Below are 15042 nucleotides of genomic sequence, written 5' to 3' on the forward strand. Positions count from 1 at the left end.
CTAGATATGCTGTGCCTCTGAGGGTTCCTCCTTTAAATCTTCACACCTCTTTTGTTTCCTATCGTTTAGTTTCTCAGCGAAAATTTGCACAATGGCATAGCCTAAGTCTGAGATCACTATAATGTTTTCTCTTTTTTTGCCTTTTTCTTTTCTTTTCTTTTTTTTTAACCACGAATTTGTGTAAAACATGAAGACCATGTTCTCCAAAGAGATCCAAAGATCGTTCTTCAGTGGAAGAAATCTGCACATCTGAATAGTCACACAGTCAGTGCCTCAAATTGACTTTTTTACGTACTTTTTTGTCTATTTATCATATTTTCTTGTAAGAGCTGCTCTCTTTTTTATTTTGTCATCCACACTGACAAACCCATCTTTGTTTCCCAAACATCTCTGAGTGAGTGCATTAAGTTGACATGTGCAGTCTGAGGGAAACTGGGGCTGCGCGACGTCACACAGCGAAGTTTGAGCAGATCCAAGATGGCGGAAGTCGGCGGACCGAGGAGTCGGCATTTCTCAGCGACGAAACAGAAATGCCACAACTTTGCTGAAGGTGACAACCTCATTTCATGTCGTGTAGCATCGGAAAGCCGTTCTTCACAAACTCATTTTGTTTCCCCGGTGCTTGTTCGTTAGTTTGCGTTAGTTTGTGTTTTTAATGACCGGTTAAAAGTAAAGAAAACGGGACTTGAACTCGTGTTTTGTCTGGTCACGGTCGAATTTGAGCAGGTGTGAATCAGTTCGCGCCAGAAAGCGAGTTTTCCAGACCATAGACGTATATATATCTATGTTCCAGACCTTCAGCGCTTGTTGACGCGCGTCGCTGGCGTTAAAAGCCGCGTGAGAGTTGAGGTACCTGTCAGTGGGACCATAACGGTGTTATGCGTGATATGCCCACTCTCGGCGCATGTTTATTGGTAAACGGCGAGTGTTCTCGGCGAGTTCTTACGTTATTTTTATGCTTGCTGTTATTAGATGGCTTAATTTGCAACCTTGCAAACTTTGGAGCCAGTCTTTCTTATTTTCTCGCTTTGTTTTGGTCGTTCAGTGTGCGTTATTTATTAAACTCCAATATTATGGAGACCCGTGAGTGGAAGTGTATTTGTAAGTTCTGTTTTAATAATTTCAGACAGTATTTCACTGAATTCGCCAGCTGCTTTGTGATTGAGGAGCTCGTCCACGAGCCACTGGGAACTAATGAAACTTTGGTATCTACATTTATACGAGTTGTGCTTCTCGCATGCTCTCTTTAGCTTTAGGGTGATGGATGATGTCCTGTATGCCTGTGTGCTTAGTCTCAGAACTTACCAGGGTAATTTGCCATGTAAATTTACCTTTACTTAGGGCTTGGCTGTTGTGTACAGTAAATCAACATGTGGTGATGTTGAAGTGCGCAGGACAATTATATTAAGTTATCTTTTATCTATAAGTATGTCAGTCAGTTTATGAACTGATAAGACATAAGCAGGTGGTTATTGTGTTAGATGTTGGTGTCTAATTTGTATGTCTTGTCTGTCTGAAGTTATGTATCTGAGTTTGTGGTCCACATCAATGATATTGGGCCTTTAAACGGCTTATAACGATGTTATACTTTACCTGTTATTAGTTTTTAAAGATGGCAACAATTCTACTTTGGATTTAATCAGAGCAAACTAAAATATTACAGAATTATGTATGTTAGTAGCACTTTAAAGTTTCAGTTATCAAAATGAGTTAACTAAATTAGTTAACACAAACTTGCAATGAACAATACTTCTACAGAATTTATAATTCTTCAAGTTTACTTAAACATTTAATGTTACATGTTTCAAATCAATTTTTTCATTTTAGTATTTAACATTAGCACTGTGAATAACAACAACAACGAACAACTGTGTCTTTATTAAATTAAATTAAAAGATAATGAATAAATGATTAATTAATATATTGTTCTTATTAGCCAATGCATTACCTTAAAAATGCAACCTTATTGTCTTGATATCCTGTATCATTCCTGGCATAAGGAAGAGGTTCATTTAATATTATAGTATTTTTAGTCCGCTCCTCTTTTAACAACATCACACAAACTCTGGTGAGTTGTACATCATTACGTAGTCATGCTATATTAACGTTTTAATATATTATGTCAATTCAGTTTTTATATAGGCCTAAGTTGATAAACAGTTCTGGGTAGTAACTAAATACATGTAATCTGGATTAAGTAATCAGATCCAAAAATTAAGCACTTTTAATTAGATTACATTTTAAAACGGTCATAATCAGATTAGTTACTTTTTATGGATTACATGGTTACATATTATTCACACAATGGCAGTTTTCTTCTTAAATTTTCCTTTCTAAATGAACCTACCACTTATATACATGAGACACTTGTCTTCATCATATTCAGTGACCTTCACTAATTATTAATTTTGGAAATCTGGACAACAATATTTCAAACCTGGAAGACTTTGGCGTTGCAATGTCATGTTTTCATGTTTATTAATGTTTGCTCATATAATGCAGGGATTCCTCCTAAGGGTTTTTTTTTTTCTTCTGTGAGCCGAATCCCTTTGACCTTAAATATTTAGTCCCTTTGAGATTTCAAGAATTTAACAGCATATTTGCATGTTCATTCATGGTATTATTAGCCAATTATTCAGTCTGGCCAACATGAGAGCGTCATAAATCTGAATTGACCTGTACTTGCAGCAGTTTTGAATGGACTGTGCCCTCTCCAGTGTGTCCTTGGGTGTGTGTTTGCTCACACTGACACTGCTTGACTCTGTTCCAGTGGCTCTGCTCGGCTGGCCGTGAGCCTGAGGAGACTACAGCGAAGGGGAGAGAGGGTGTTTGTTTTGTGTTACATGTGTCTTAACCCGAGGACAAAAATGACCAAATTTAGCCCTGTGGCCGAAGGGATCTAGGCTTATCCGCAGCTCATGGATAAAGTGCATGGGGTTAAAACGGAGACCCACACTCCTGGAATAGAAAGCAGTAATGAGCTGCTAGTGAAGTGCTGAAAAGCAAAGCTGCAAACGTCAGAAAACCCATTTCTGATCATCAAGGACTGGGTCTCAGTGTGTGGATTTTTCTCATCCATGCTTTTTTGGCTGTTTTGGCCAGTATTGCACAACAAAAGAGGACATTGTGACAGATGCTGAAGCTGCAACAATATATATTGTTTTTAAATATGTAAAATTATTTAAATGTACCAATTACCAGTGTTATTTTAGTATTATTTGTTATATATAATGTTATAGTTTTATTAATATTTTGAAATAGCTTTTATTTTTATATTTTAAATATATATTTTTTAGTAATTTATGTGCTACTTATGTGCTTACTATTTAAATTTAATTTATTTCCATATTCATTTTGGTTCAGTTTAATTTTTTCAGTTAGTAATTTTAGTGCTTCAACTTAGAAAATGAAATGTGAAATTTTAAGTTTTTCCATCTAATATTTATATTTTATTTTATTGTAGGTTTATTGCAGTTAACAAAATGTTTTTAATTGTTGTAGTTAATGATAATAACCTTTCAAAATTAAATTACCCTGTTTTTTCCCTACAGATATGACCGGTGTGGAAGATGTTCCATTGTGCCGCCCCGTTGAGGTGATGAGCTCACTGGAGGCTCAACGCAGCTCTGATACTAATGGAGTGGCACCGTGTGCTGTAGAGGAAGAGCTTGAGCCGGAGGAGGACTCGGTTCCTGAGGGGGCTCGACCCATCCAAATTGTAATCACCAACGAGGACCATCATAAGTTTGAGTTGGATGCTGCTGCGTTGGAAAAAATCCTGATGCAGGAACATGTCAAGGATCTCAACGTGGTTGTGGTGTCTGTAGCTGGCGCCTTCCGCAAGGGAAAGTCCTTCCTGCTAGACTTTATGCTGCGTTACATGCATAATCAGGTTAGAACGAACCCCCTTCTACTGATGTAAGTGTACGAGTAGCTGAAAAATGGACATAATATAAGATTTTAGATTAAAATGTGTATATTTTTTAAATGAGAAATTGTATTGAATTGAATTGTTTTTAGTATGATGCAACTAGTCACATTTTATTCTTTTTTTTCCCCTCCATTTTTAATCTTCTTTTAATTCACTTTAGTCATATTTTGAAAGCTTATGTTTCTTATTTAGTTCCTATTGGGTTTCTAAATATTTTTCAAGGGTCCTCAAAACATTGCTTCAAGAATTGAGGAGAAAATTGTGTTGAGTAAATTCTTTATTCAGTCATTAATGTAGTTCCTAATTAAATAGTAGAAAGTATTTCTACCCGCATTTTAAGTTTCTATATTTCACACGTTGAGAAAAATCACACATTTTATTGTTTAGGTGCAAAGTCTGTCTTTTACTAAGCAAATGGTTATAAATATTTTTTCCCCCCAATGTACAGGGAAAACACATACAATGACTAGTACAGGCATTATTTTTTACAGTAAATCAAGAACATTAATATATGGTTGCAAATTGTTACCATATATACACATATATATATATATATATATAATGCCATCAATTTTTAAAATTCTTTTTAATTAAGATTCTTTAATTTTCTTAATTTTTGTATTTTCCCTGTTTTTACAATAGCTATAAACACTATAACAATATACAAAATAACACAGCTAAATTGTGAGGAAAAAGAAAGTATTGTCCCTTTTTCGTGAGGACAGTAAATCTACACGTCAACTACCCATATGCATTCAAATATGTGAAGCATGAGAGCTCTCACACATCTGTTAAAAATAAGTCTGAATTATCTGAAATCTGAATTATCATTCCTGAGAACAAATTCCTGATGACTCCTATCATTGACATGTCTTAACTTGTGGGCTGCGTCTTGCGTGTATAAAACCAGCTAGGTCACATGGATGTGAGCATGCATGCTTTGTTAGGTACATCTCAGGACATTCACATGAACATTGTCCTTTGTCTATGTGTCTTTGCAGTCATCTGAGTCATGGATGGGAGGAGACGATGAGCCGTTGACTGGTTTCTCCTGGAGGGGCGGCTGTGAGAGAGAGACTACAGGAATCCAGGCCTGGAGTGAGGTGTTTGTTGTGGAAAAGGAAGATGGAACTAAGGTGGATAGCCGTTCACTTGAAGATGTGTATTATGTCACTGTCAAGATATGTTGACTGTGTGATGAAACTAATCTCTGTTTGTCTGAAGGTGGCTGTTCTGCTGGTGGACACTCAGGGAGCCTTTGACAGTCAGTCCACCATCAAAGACTGTGCCACAGTTTTTGCTCTGAGCACCATGACCAGCTCTGTGCAGGTGTGTTGAGGCACATTAGTGGGGGTTAAATAATCATATTAGCATATTAAGTGACCAAAAAAATCATGTTTGTTTTAGGTTTATAATCTCTCTCAGAATATCCAAGAAGATGATTTGCAGCATCTCCAGGTAGCAACTTTCTTTGTTGGTGTACATTGTTAGTTAATGTTAATAGTGTGTGTGGGACAGTAACATCATGCATCTTTTATAGCTTTTCACAGAATATGGTCGACTTGCAATGGAGGAGATCTATGAGAAACCATTTCAGGTAGAAAAGCTGATCATTTCCAATTTACAGCCATTATTGAAGAATAAGATCATTTGTTTTGATGGGTTGTATAGCTGTGTATTATATCGCTAAAAAAGAAATATCCCCTCAATATGTTTAAAAAACAATTCTGGGGGGGGGGCAAATACTGACTTTTAATAAAAATGTATAAATTCAGACATACACTGGTATGCATTTATATATATATATATACAGTGAAGATCAAAATTAGAGAACAACTTATGAACACTTGATTTATTCAGAAATAATGGAATCTTCATCGTTCAAATTTGAAGAAATTTTAGTTGTGGCTATACCTTGCTAGTAGAACAGTGTTTACAAAACAACCAAGGCACTTCAACAAAAACCCATTATTTTGTGGAGAAAACGGTGATGTTTGAAAGACAGTGAAGTGTAGAGGCCCTTGCTTTGAATGACTTCAGCACATCTGTGGCCACAGAACATCACTAGTTTCTCACACTGCTTTGGTGTGATCTTGGTCCACTCTTCTTCCAGTCTCTTCCATAGTTTGGTAAATGTAGTTGGTTTCTTAGCCATAACTTTGTAACCAAGGATTTTCCAGAGATTTTTAATCGGGTTTTCAATACCCTGCCATGTATCTGTATAAGAGGCCCAACTCCTACTGCAGAAAACATCCCCAAAGCATGACACTTCCTCCTCCACCTTTCACTGACTTCTTTATGCACTCAGGGTTCAGTCTTTCCCCAGTTTGATGCCGAACAAAATGTTTCACCTTAGACCCAAATAAATTAAACTTGCTCTCATCACTAAAGTGAACTTTGGACCAGTTCTCCTCTGTCCAAGCTGCGCAAAACCACGATCATATTTTGCGCATGTTTTGCGCAGCTTGTCGGTGAACAACGGCTCTGTGTAGTTAATGCTGCTCCATGTGAAAGCCCGCACGTGATCGAGGTTTACCGCTGATTACAGAATGGCTTTACTGACAAGATGCGCGTTAAATATCGCATGCGATTTATCGCGCAGCCCTACTTTCAGTCCAACTTCACTTAAACGTGCCGAGACAGATCCATACCCTAATCAGCACTGAACACTGCAGTGTTGAACCGATTCCCCATTGAGAGTCTCCGCATTATCCTCTCTTGTCGTGCATTTGTCTTATGTGGATGACCAGCCTTTTTGGGTGACTTGAATTAGTGTCATTGTAAACCTGCAATATTCAAGAAATCACAGATTTGGAATGACCAGGTTCTCTTGCAATGGCTGAAGGTGTCATCCCTTTGACCTTCATCTGGACAACCTCCTGTCGCAAGCTTTCAGTCATCTTAGAGGGGCCATCTTAAAGAAATGATCACCAGGTGCCAGATTAACACCAATAACTCGTAGGTATCTGTAAGTGTTCTCTAATTTTGATCAGAGTTCGTTTTCAAATATCTCATTTGTTTTTTTATACTGTGATTCAGAATACAATTAATTTATTAAATATGCTTAAAAAACTGCCCTTCTACTCCTGTTAGGATCACTTCAAACAGGTCTAAGCAGTGACCTTGAAATTTAGGAAATTGTAGGTTCTCTAATTTTGATCTCCACTGTGTGTGTGTGTACTGTATATACTATTATTATTATTATTTGTAAAAAAAAATAATAAATTCAGCGAGGACACATTAAATTGATCAAAAGTGACAGTAAAGACATTTGTAATGTTACAAAAGATTTCTGTTTCCAGCAAATGTTGTTCTTTTAAATGTTTTATCCCTTTTACCCCTATAGAATTCAGCGAAAGATGTTTTACCACAAAAATATAAGCACTACAACTGTTTTCATCTTTGATTATAATCAAAAATGTTTGTTGAGCAGCAAATCATCACATTAGAATAATTTCTGAATGATCATGTGACACTGAAGACTGGAGTAATGATGCTTAAAATTCAGCTTTGCCATCACAGGAATAAATTACATTTTATTAGTAAATAGAAATAGAAAACATTTAAATTAATAATAGTATTTAATAACATTACTGTTTTTACTGTATTTTGATCAAATAAATGCAGCCTTGGTGGCCATAAAATACTTTTTTTCAAAAAATAGTTTGTGTAAAGTCTGATGTGATGAAACAATACATTTGTTCATCTATTCACTATGAAATACTGTTAATTCTGAGGGATCATTTTCTTTATTCTCTGATCGAAAATAAATGGAGCTATTTCCTGAATAAATTGGGCATCTGAGCAATTGTCACATCATCATTTTCTGAGTTCATTGAGATGCACTTTGTTTGAAAAAATAGTTGTGCATGTTTTTTGTTTTTTTTCTAATTTGTAGGAATAAACTTTTAGCTTCACGTTTCTTCTTTACTGTCTTCCAGAAACTATTGTTTCTGATCAGAGACTGGTGTTACCCCTACGAGCATGGGTATGGGCTTAAAGGAGGGAATTGCTTCTTGGACCGGAGACTACAGGTGAGATGAAGCACAGATGAACACGGCTTCACCATGTTGAACGGAGTGCGAGTTATGTTTAATTTGTTCTCTGTAGGTAAAGCAGAATCAACATGAAGAGCTACAGAATGTCAGGAAGCATATTCACAGCTGTTTCTCCAGCATAGGCTGCTTTCTGCTGCCACATCCAGGTCTGAAGGTGGCCACCAACCCTCACTTTGATGGCAGACTGAGAGGTCAGTATGGATTTTCTCTCAGACACAGACATGCACATGCACATCTCAACTCTAGGCTCATCATAAACTTTTTTTTCTGCAGACATTGATGATGAGTTCAAGAAGGAGCTGCAGAATCTAGTGCCTTTACTGCTGGCACCAGAGAACCTGGTAGAGAAAGAGATCGGTGGAGCTAAAGTCACGTGCAGAGACCTGCTGGAGTACTTCAAGGTCAGATTTGATTAGTTGAGCTGCAATAACAGCTGTAAACACACATCAGATCAGGTCAAACTGAAGAGGCTCTATTCAAGTGTTCCTGGAGTTTTGTGCAGCAAATGATGCAAGTCTTTATTGATATTAAAGCAATAAACTTCTATTTCATGAAATCAGTTACAAGTGATACACCGAAATTTTGGCCACTGAAAATTATCAGCCAAAAATGGCATTTTCAGTTTTTGGCCAAAAAAAGAGAAACGGCCAAAATTATGAGCCGAACATTTATAGCGCGCCGCACCACCCAGCAGTGTTCAGCGCTAGAGGGTGACACGGGAGTGGATTTTCAAACATCTCCCGTCCCGTCCCAATCCCGGATGAATGACTCCCATTCCCTCCCACTCCCGTGTTGTTTTTTTGGCCGGAATCTGTCAAGTTACAGTAAAAAAAAAAATACAGTACAGATCACAGCATGCCCACTCTAGCTGAATAAAAATCCAAAATTTAGTTTTTTGTTATTTTATTGAACTGAAAGCCAGCTTAAACAATGCACAGTGTGCACACACATTAAATTTCATGTAAATCATCCATGCTAACACACGTTTTCTAGGGCTGTGCAAAAAATCGAATGCGATTTTCGTGCGCATCTCAAGCTACACAAAATCACGTTAATAATCGGCAATGAATCGCCTGCGATTTTGAACGCGATTTTGCGTAGCTTGTCAGTGAACTACGGCTCTGTGTAGTAAATGCCGCTCCATCTGAAAGCACGTGCTGGAGATTTACTACTAATCACAGGAGCGCCTCTACTTACGAGATGCGCATGAAAATCGCATTTGATTTTTTGCACTGCCCTAACGGTTTCTATTTGAATTTTTTTCATGTGAAAATAGACATTTCACTCTCTATAGATGTATTTTTCATACACGGAGTTTCGAAGTTTATCGCTCAAGTTCACATGACCGAGACGGCAGAAAGCGCATCCTGTTTGCTTTAATTATTGTACAGAAGCGCAACGTTTCGTTGTTATTCTGAGTGCACACAAATAAACGTAGAGTGTTTACAGATTCGAAAGATGTATTACTTTTATCTGTATGACCAAAAATGACGGAGTATTTTAAGAACAAGTGAGCGCGCCGGCGCCTCCATCTGTCCCGCAGTGAGCGCTGCTGTTCAGCTTCCTCACGGACACTTGAATAGCGCACATTTCTCTAGGTTAACATTAGCTTGAGCGGCCATGTAAAGTTGCTACGACATACATCTTTTAGATGAAAATCCATATTTGAGGTCGATGAATGATAGGTGGGCGTTTGGGTGTCCCGCCCGATGTATTACCACATAGACCAGCCGTTAATTATCTGTCCGTCATGTACTGCGTACGTCATTCACTTAACCAGCCACACAAAAGCAAACAGGAGGAGAGCATAAAGAGACAGGGCAACTAGAATTGAGTTCAAAATTAAAATATACAGTTTATAGTTTATTTATATAAAAGGTATATTTGTGTATAAAGTTGGGTATCATAGTGTTATTACGATTCCCGGTCCCGCCCACTCCCGCTGACATTTTTTCCTGTCCCAATCACGTGATTAATAGTGATTATGTTTCCCATCCCACGGGATTCACAACAAAATGTCAGCCTCTATTCAGCGCACAGGTTTCACTCTCCCTCTATCTGTCGTCACTGCGCAGTGTGACGCTCCGCTCAATAATCCGATCTATGAATGTGCCTTCTGTTGAGTTGCTCACGGCCCATGCGGACGCTCCACTCATGTACCGCTCATGCTCACCAGAAAAGCAAAGTCCGCTCAAATAACGCGCCAACAGTACATTTCAATGCAGTACTTGTTCCTGTTTGCAATAGCGCTACGCTACTGTGCTGTAACATGGTGTAGTACAGCTGTACTTAGTAACGCTGGTAAAATGACGCTATCCTCACGTGACGCTCACATGCTCTGATTATAATAGCTTTGTAAGACTTTACACCATCGAGTACTTGTAATAACTTCTGATTGTGATCTAAAGTTGATTTCAATTCTACAATCGGCAGACATGCACTCTTTGTATGTTTTATAATGGATTGAATGCTACACTGGCTTATCATTTGTCATATACATCCTTTATTGTTATGACAATACCTTGAGCTGCATAAAAACACATACGCGTCATATGAATATGAATATGAGCATCATCGCACGCAGTTGTCAAGCAACATTAATAGGGCTGCAACAACTAATCGATAAAATCGATTATTATCGATTATGAAAATCATCGACAACGATTCTCATTATCGATTAATCGGGTCTGCCCACAGTGCACGTCCAACGGAGTTTACTCTGATTAATCGATTAATCGAAAAAAATAATCGACAAACTAATCGATTATCAAAATAATAGTTAGTTGCAGCCCTAAACATTGATGTAGAGTTGAGTTGTTGTAAGATCACTGTTGTGCTTTTTATAATGTCCTTGAACATGGCTCATCCAATCAGATTGTATTTCCAGAACATTTTCTGCTTTATGAACATCCAGTATAAGACAAATGTTTATTTTCCTCGTTTGTAGGCGTATATTAAAATCTATCAAGGGGACATTAATGTAGAGTTGAGTTGTTGTATGATCACTGTTGTGCTTTTTATAATGTCCTTGAACATGGCTCATCCAATCAGATTGTATTTCCAGAACATTTTCTGCTTTATGAACATCCAGTATAAGACAAATGTTTATTTTCCTCGTTTGTAGGCGTATATTAAAATCTATCAAGGGGAGGAGCTTCCACATCCTAAATCCATGTTGCAGGTGTGTTACTCTCAATCTTTAATGTCACCTACAGTGTTGTTCAAAAGTTTAAAGAAATCAGAAATGCAGTAAAAACGGTAATATAGTGAAACATTTAAAATGATTTAATTTAAATTGACTGTAACAATAATGTTTTCTATTTGAATATATTTTATTCCAGTGATGCAAAGCCAAATTTTCAGCATCATTACTCCAGTCTTCAGTGTCACATGATCCATCAGAAATCACTCATATGCTGATTTGCTGCTCTAGAAACATTTCTTATTATTAGCAATGTTGTAAACCGTTGTGCAGCTTAATGTTTGTGGAAACTGATAATTTTTTCATGATTCTTTTGAATAGAAAGTTCAAAGAGCAGCATTATTGAAAATAAATTTTTAGTAACATTATACATGTTTTTACTGTCACTTTTGATTATTTTAATGTGTCCATGCTGAGTAAGTGTAAATCGCTTTTAAAAATATATAATAATCTTACTGAACCCAAACGTTTGTATGCTAGTCTATATGAAAGTGTTAAATGCCCACTGCGCCTCTTTTACTCAGGCAACTGCTGAAGCGAACAACCTGACAGCTGTTGCTGGAGCGAAAGACACTTATAACAGAACCATGGAGCAGGTAGAGTTACTTTGAGCTGCTAGTTTTTTCATCTGTTTGACAGAAACATGCATATAGACCAATTGGAAGTGGTGTGAGCAAAATGCATGTTTCTTTATTTTCTAAATGGATCATGAATGGAGAGGGACCTCGGTTCTCTTTAAATATAGCAGGAGCGTGACGTGAGATGAGCTAGCCTATATAACTGAAAATAACTTGAGGCCATTGCACCTAGAATAGTAGGTTTGGCCTAGATAACTCAAAATACAGAGATGCCTGTAATGGTTTAATCGTTTCTTCAATACATGTATCTGGTGATTAGAAAGATTAGGAAAAGGTTTTGAGCTTATATTTTTGTTGTGTGTATGTCACAGGTATGTGGAGGTGACAAACCATACATCGCCCCTGTTGATCTTCAGCGCTATCATGAAGAGTTTAAGAAAACCTCCGTTCAACAGTTCAGCGCAGTGAAGAAAATGGGCGGCGTGGAGTTCAGTCAGCGCTACCAGCAGCAGTTAGAGACCGAGCTGGATGAAGTGTACATGAATTTTGTGAAACACAATGAAAGCAAGAACATTTTCTATGCAGCGAGAACTCCAGCCACCCTGTTTGCCGTCATGTTTGTTACCTATATGGTCTCCACAGTAACAGGTTTCGTTGGCCTATCGGTAATCGCGGCTCTGGCCAATCTGGTGATGGGGGTGTCGCTGCTGTCGTTGTGTGCCTGGGCGTATGTCAGATACTCAGGAGAGTATCGAGAAGTGGGTGTGGCAATAGACCTCATAGCAGAGGCCCTGTGGGAACAGGTGAGTTATGCTTCCTGGATGTTCTTCCACATGTTGGTTGGGTCCATGCTACAATATCCCACCCATCACATTGTTTCAATTGCTTCCTGTCGTCTTTTGTGTTCATCCCATTCTATAATCCATTCACTTCTAGTTCAGCTCTCACCTCACCTCTCGTTCAGATTCATTGACTGATTCATTCAGTGACCATTTCTTCATATTACATAAATATGCCAGCAGGTGGTAATAGTGCCGCGCTGCTCTGGAGCGAGGGCTTTCAGTGAACGAGAAATATGTCAATGGATTACGAGAACGATTCGTTCACCTAAAAGATTCGTTCAAAAAGAATGATTCGTTCACGAACTCAACATCACTAAGTCTTGTCATAACCCCAGTTTCTAAAGGTGAGAGAGTCATTTGACGGCACTTGTCAAGAGGGCAGCGTTGTCCCAGGCCCTGAGACGATGGGGGCCCATCAAGCTCAAATATAGTATAACTTACTCATGGAGCCCAGGCAACAGGGGGCCCAACCAATGAAAATTTTGTCCCAGGACCTATGAACTTTAGAACCAGCACTGATTCTAAAGCCTGGTTTTCTTCCTGTACCCTAATAGGAGTTTTAAGATTTGGCGTGATTTATATTGAGTTCACATTGTTGCATTTGTCTATATTATTCTTAGCGGAGGTGCTTTTCTGGGACTGCATTAGTCTTGGAATTATACTATAGCAGGGGTGTCCAAACTCGGTCCTGGAGGGCCGGTGTCCCGCAGAGTCTAGCTCCAACCCCAATTAAACACACCTGAACCAGCTAATCAAGCTCTTACTAGGCATAGAAACTTCCAGTCAGGTGTGTTGAGGCAAGTTGGAGCTAAACTCTGCAGGACACCGGCCCTCCAGTACCGAGTTTGGATAGCCCTGTACTATAGAGTTTTGTGTTTCTTGATCATTTTTATTTGGTACTTGGTAGATTTTCAGTGGAGGGTCAGAAATCTCTCAGGTTTCATTTAAAAATATTTTTTGTAATTTGAAGATAAAAGTCTTATGGGAAGTAAGTCTTATGGGATTGGATCAACATGAGGCTCATTAAATGTTTTTGGGTGAACTATCCTTTTAAAGGATTTGAAACGCACATCTGACCTAAAGACCAGGATTTTCATCCTCATGGAAAATCTGGAAGTATCAAGGAATTTATTTGTTCCAGACATCAAAAATATATAGAAGTTAATCAAATCTCATGGACATTTTTTATGTATTAAATATACGTTTTTTTTTTTTTAAATAATCAACTGTTATTTTATCAGCTAGACTTGCTCATTGTGAGTGCAATTATTAAAAATCCTTTACAATAATTGCAAATGACTGGAAAAGTCATGGAAGGTTAACAATTTGAGGAGCGGTGTGTTTGATGAGGTTACTTCAAACAACCAGACTTGGATGGATGTTAAAAGAAGTGTATATCTAGGGATTTGACCCCTCTGACCTGTAAACAACCACCCAGAACACCCTAGCAACCACTTGGCAACAGGCTAAAACTGTTCAGACAAGCAGCATTCACGTTTTTGTTGTTGTTTTTCCCTTCCTTGTTGATTCTAGGTGCTGAAGCCACTTACTGAGCAGTACATGGAAGAAAATGTCCGACAGACTGTTGTGAACTCTATAAGAGCCACGCTAACGGATCAGGTGACACAAACTACAAAGTTGAAGACCAACTGACAGTTTGCTGTGCCTTATCTGCCCCGTGTTTGAACAATCACTGCTTTTATGTTGTGTAGTTTTTGTGATGTTTGGTCATGTAGACTCTAACCAAAGTTTACAGCATCATTTACCCTGACCATTATACACACCGACATGCTGACTGACACTATAACAGCAGCAGACATCAGTACAAATGCTTCGGGTTTAATCATCAGGTATACATGCAGCTTTGGGTTTCTCTTGCTTTGAGGGATTATTCAGGGAAGCACTACAAATGTTTTACAATCTGAAAGTTTTCATCCTTTATGTGCTTAACGGTTGAATTACTGCTCAGTGGATGATCCGTAGCATTTTTCATTTTGCCTTCTAGCACACAGTTACTCAGTGTGAAGCATTTTGCTGGATTTCTTGTGAGGTATTTTTAGAGCCTTTAAGGAATGCTGAAGTTGTAAATCCATCCATGACACCCCTCTATCGGGCCTCTTTCTGTACAGTTTTGTTTTAGACTGTATCATAGTTTCATGCATGTAAATGAGTGTACAAATATCAGCTGTAGATCACAAGAGGATTTAATTTACAATATTATGAGAGGAGTATGAATGTGACGCTGTATTTGCTTTTTTGTTGTACTATTGAGCACCTTTCATTGTGCACAGTCTTCTGACACATGGGAGTGCTCATGAGAAGACTTGATTTGTCAAGTCTTTTAAGGTTATGCATGTAATTTATTTTTTAAATGATTAAAATATTTAAAAATTGTGTTTCTGGCTCCTTCAGGATTATTTAAGTGGCTATT

The 15042-nt window shown here is 38.0% G+C and overlaps 1 protein-coding gene across 2 annotated transcripts; it reads left to right on the forward strand.

The window, feature by feature from the left end:
* Positions 1 to 395: 395 nt before the first annotated feature.
* LOC107708410 (atlastin-2-like) lies at positions 396 to 14998 on the forward strand. 2 transcript variants are annotated; one of them, XM_016512624.1, is made up of 14 exons: positions 396 to 550; positions 3552 to 3892; positions 4933 to 5067; positions 5156 to 5260; positions 5339 to 5389; positions 5472 to 5528; positions 7873 to 7965; positions 8042 to 8180; positions 8263 to 8390; positions 11114 to 11170; positions 11716 to 11787; positions 12141 to 12304; positions 12418 to 12572; positions 14145 to 14252. In XM_016512624.1, exons 1-14 carry the CDS (start codon positions 478 to 480, stop codon positions 14162 to 14164), a joined length of 1590 nt encoding a protein of 529 aa, XP_016368110.1. In that variant the 5' UTR covers positions 396 to 477; the 3' UTR covers positions 14165 to 14252. The 2 variants fall into 2 exon arrangements, with proteins under 2 accessions (XP_016368110.1, XP_016368109.1); XM_016512623.1 differs by having other exon boundaries at positions 397 to 550; positions 12141 to 12572; positions 14145 to 14998.
* Positions 14999 to 15042: the final 44 nt, after the last annotated feature.

This window comes from Sinocyclocheilus rhinocerous, unplaced genomic scaffold (genome assembly GCF_001515625.1).
Source record: "Sinocyclocheilus rhinocerous isolate Xijiao unplaced genomic scaffold, SAMN03320098_v1.1 scaffold295, whole genome shotgun sequence".
Classification (NCBI taxonomy): Eukaryota; Metazoa; Chordata; class Actinopteri; order Cypriniformes; family Cyprinidae; genus Sinocyclocheilus; species Sinocyclocheilus rhinocerous.

Bases quoted from the DNA above. Each gene is read 5' to 3' on its own strand.
- LOC107708410 (XM_016512623.1), top strand. From the start codon at position 478: ATGGCGGAAGTCGGCGGACCGAGGAGTCGGCATTTCTCAGCGACGAAA. The intron at 8,181-8,262 runs GTCAGTATGGAT...TTTTTTCTGCAG, and splicing joins CTTTGATGGCAGACTGAGAG to ACATTGATGATGAGTTCAAG. The intron at 12,573-14,144 runs GTGAGTTATGCT...TGTTGATTCTAG, and splicing joins CAGAGGCCCTGTGGGAACAG to GTGCTGAAGCCACTTACTGA.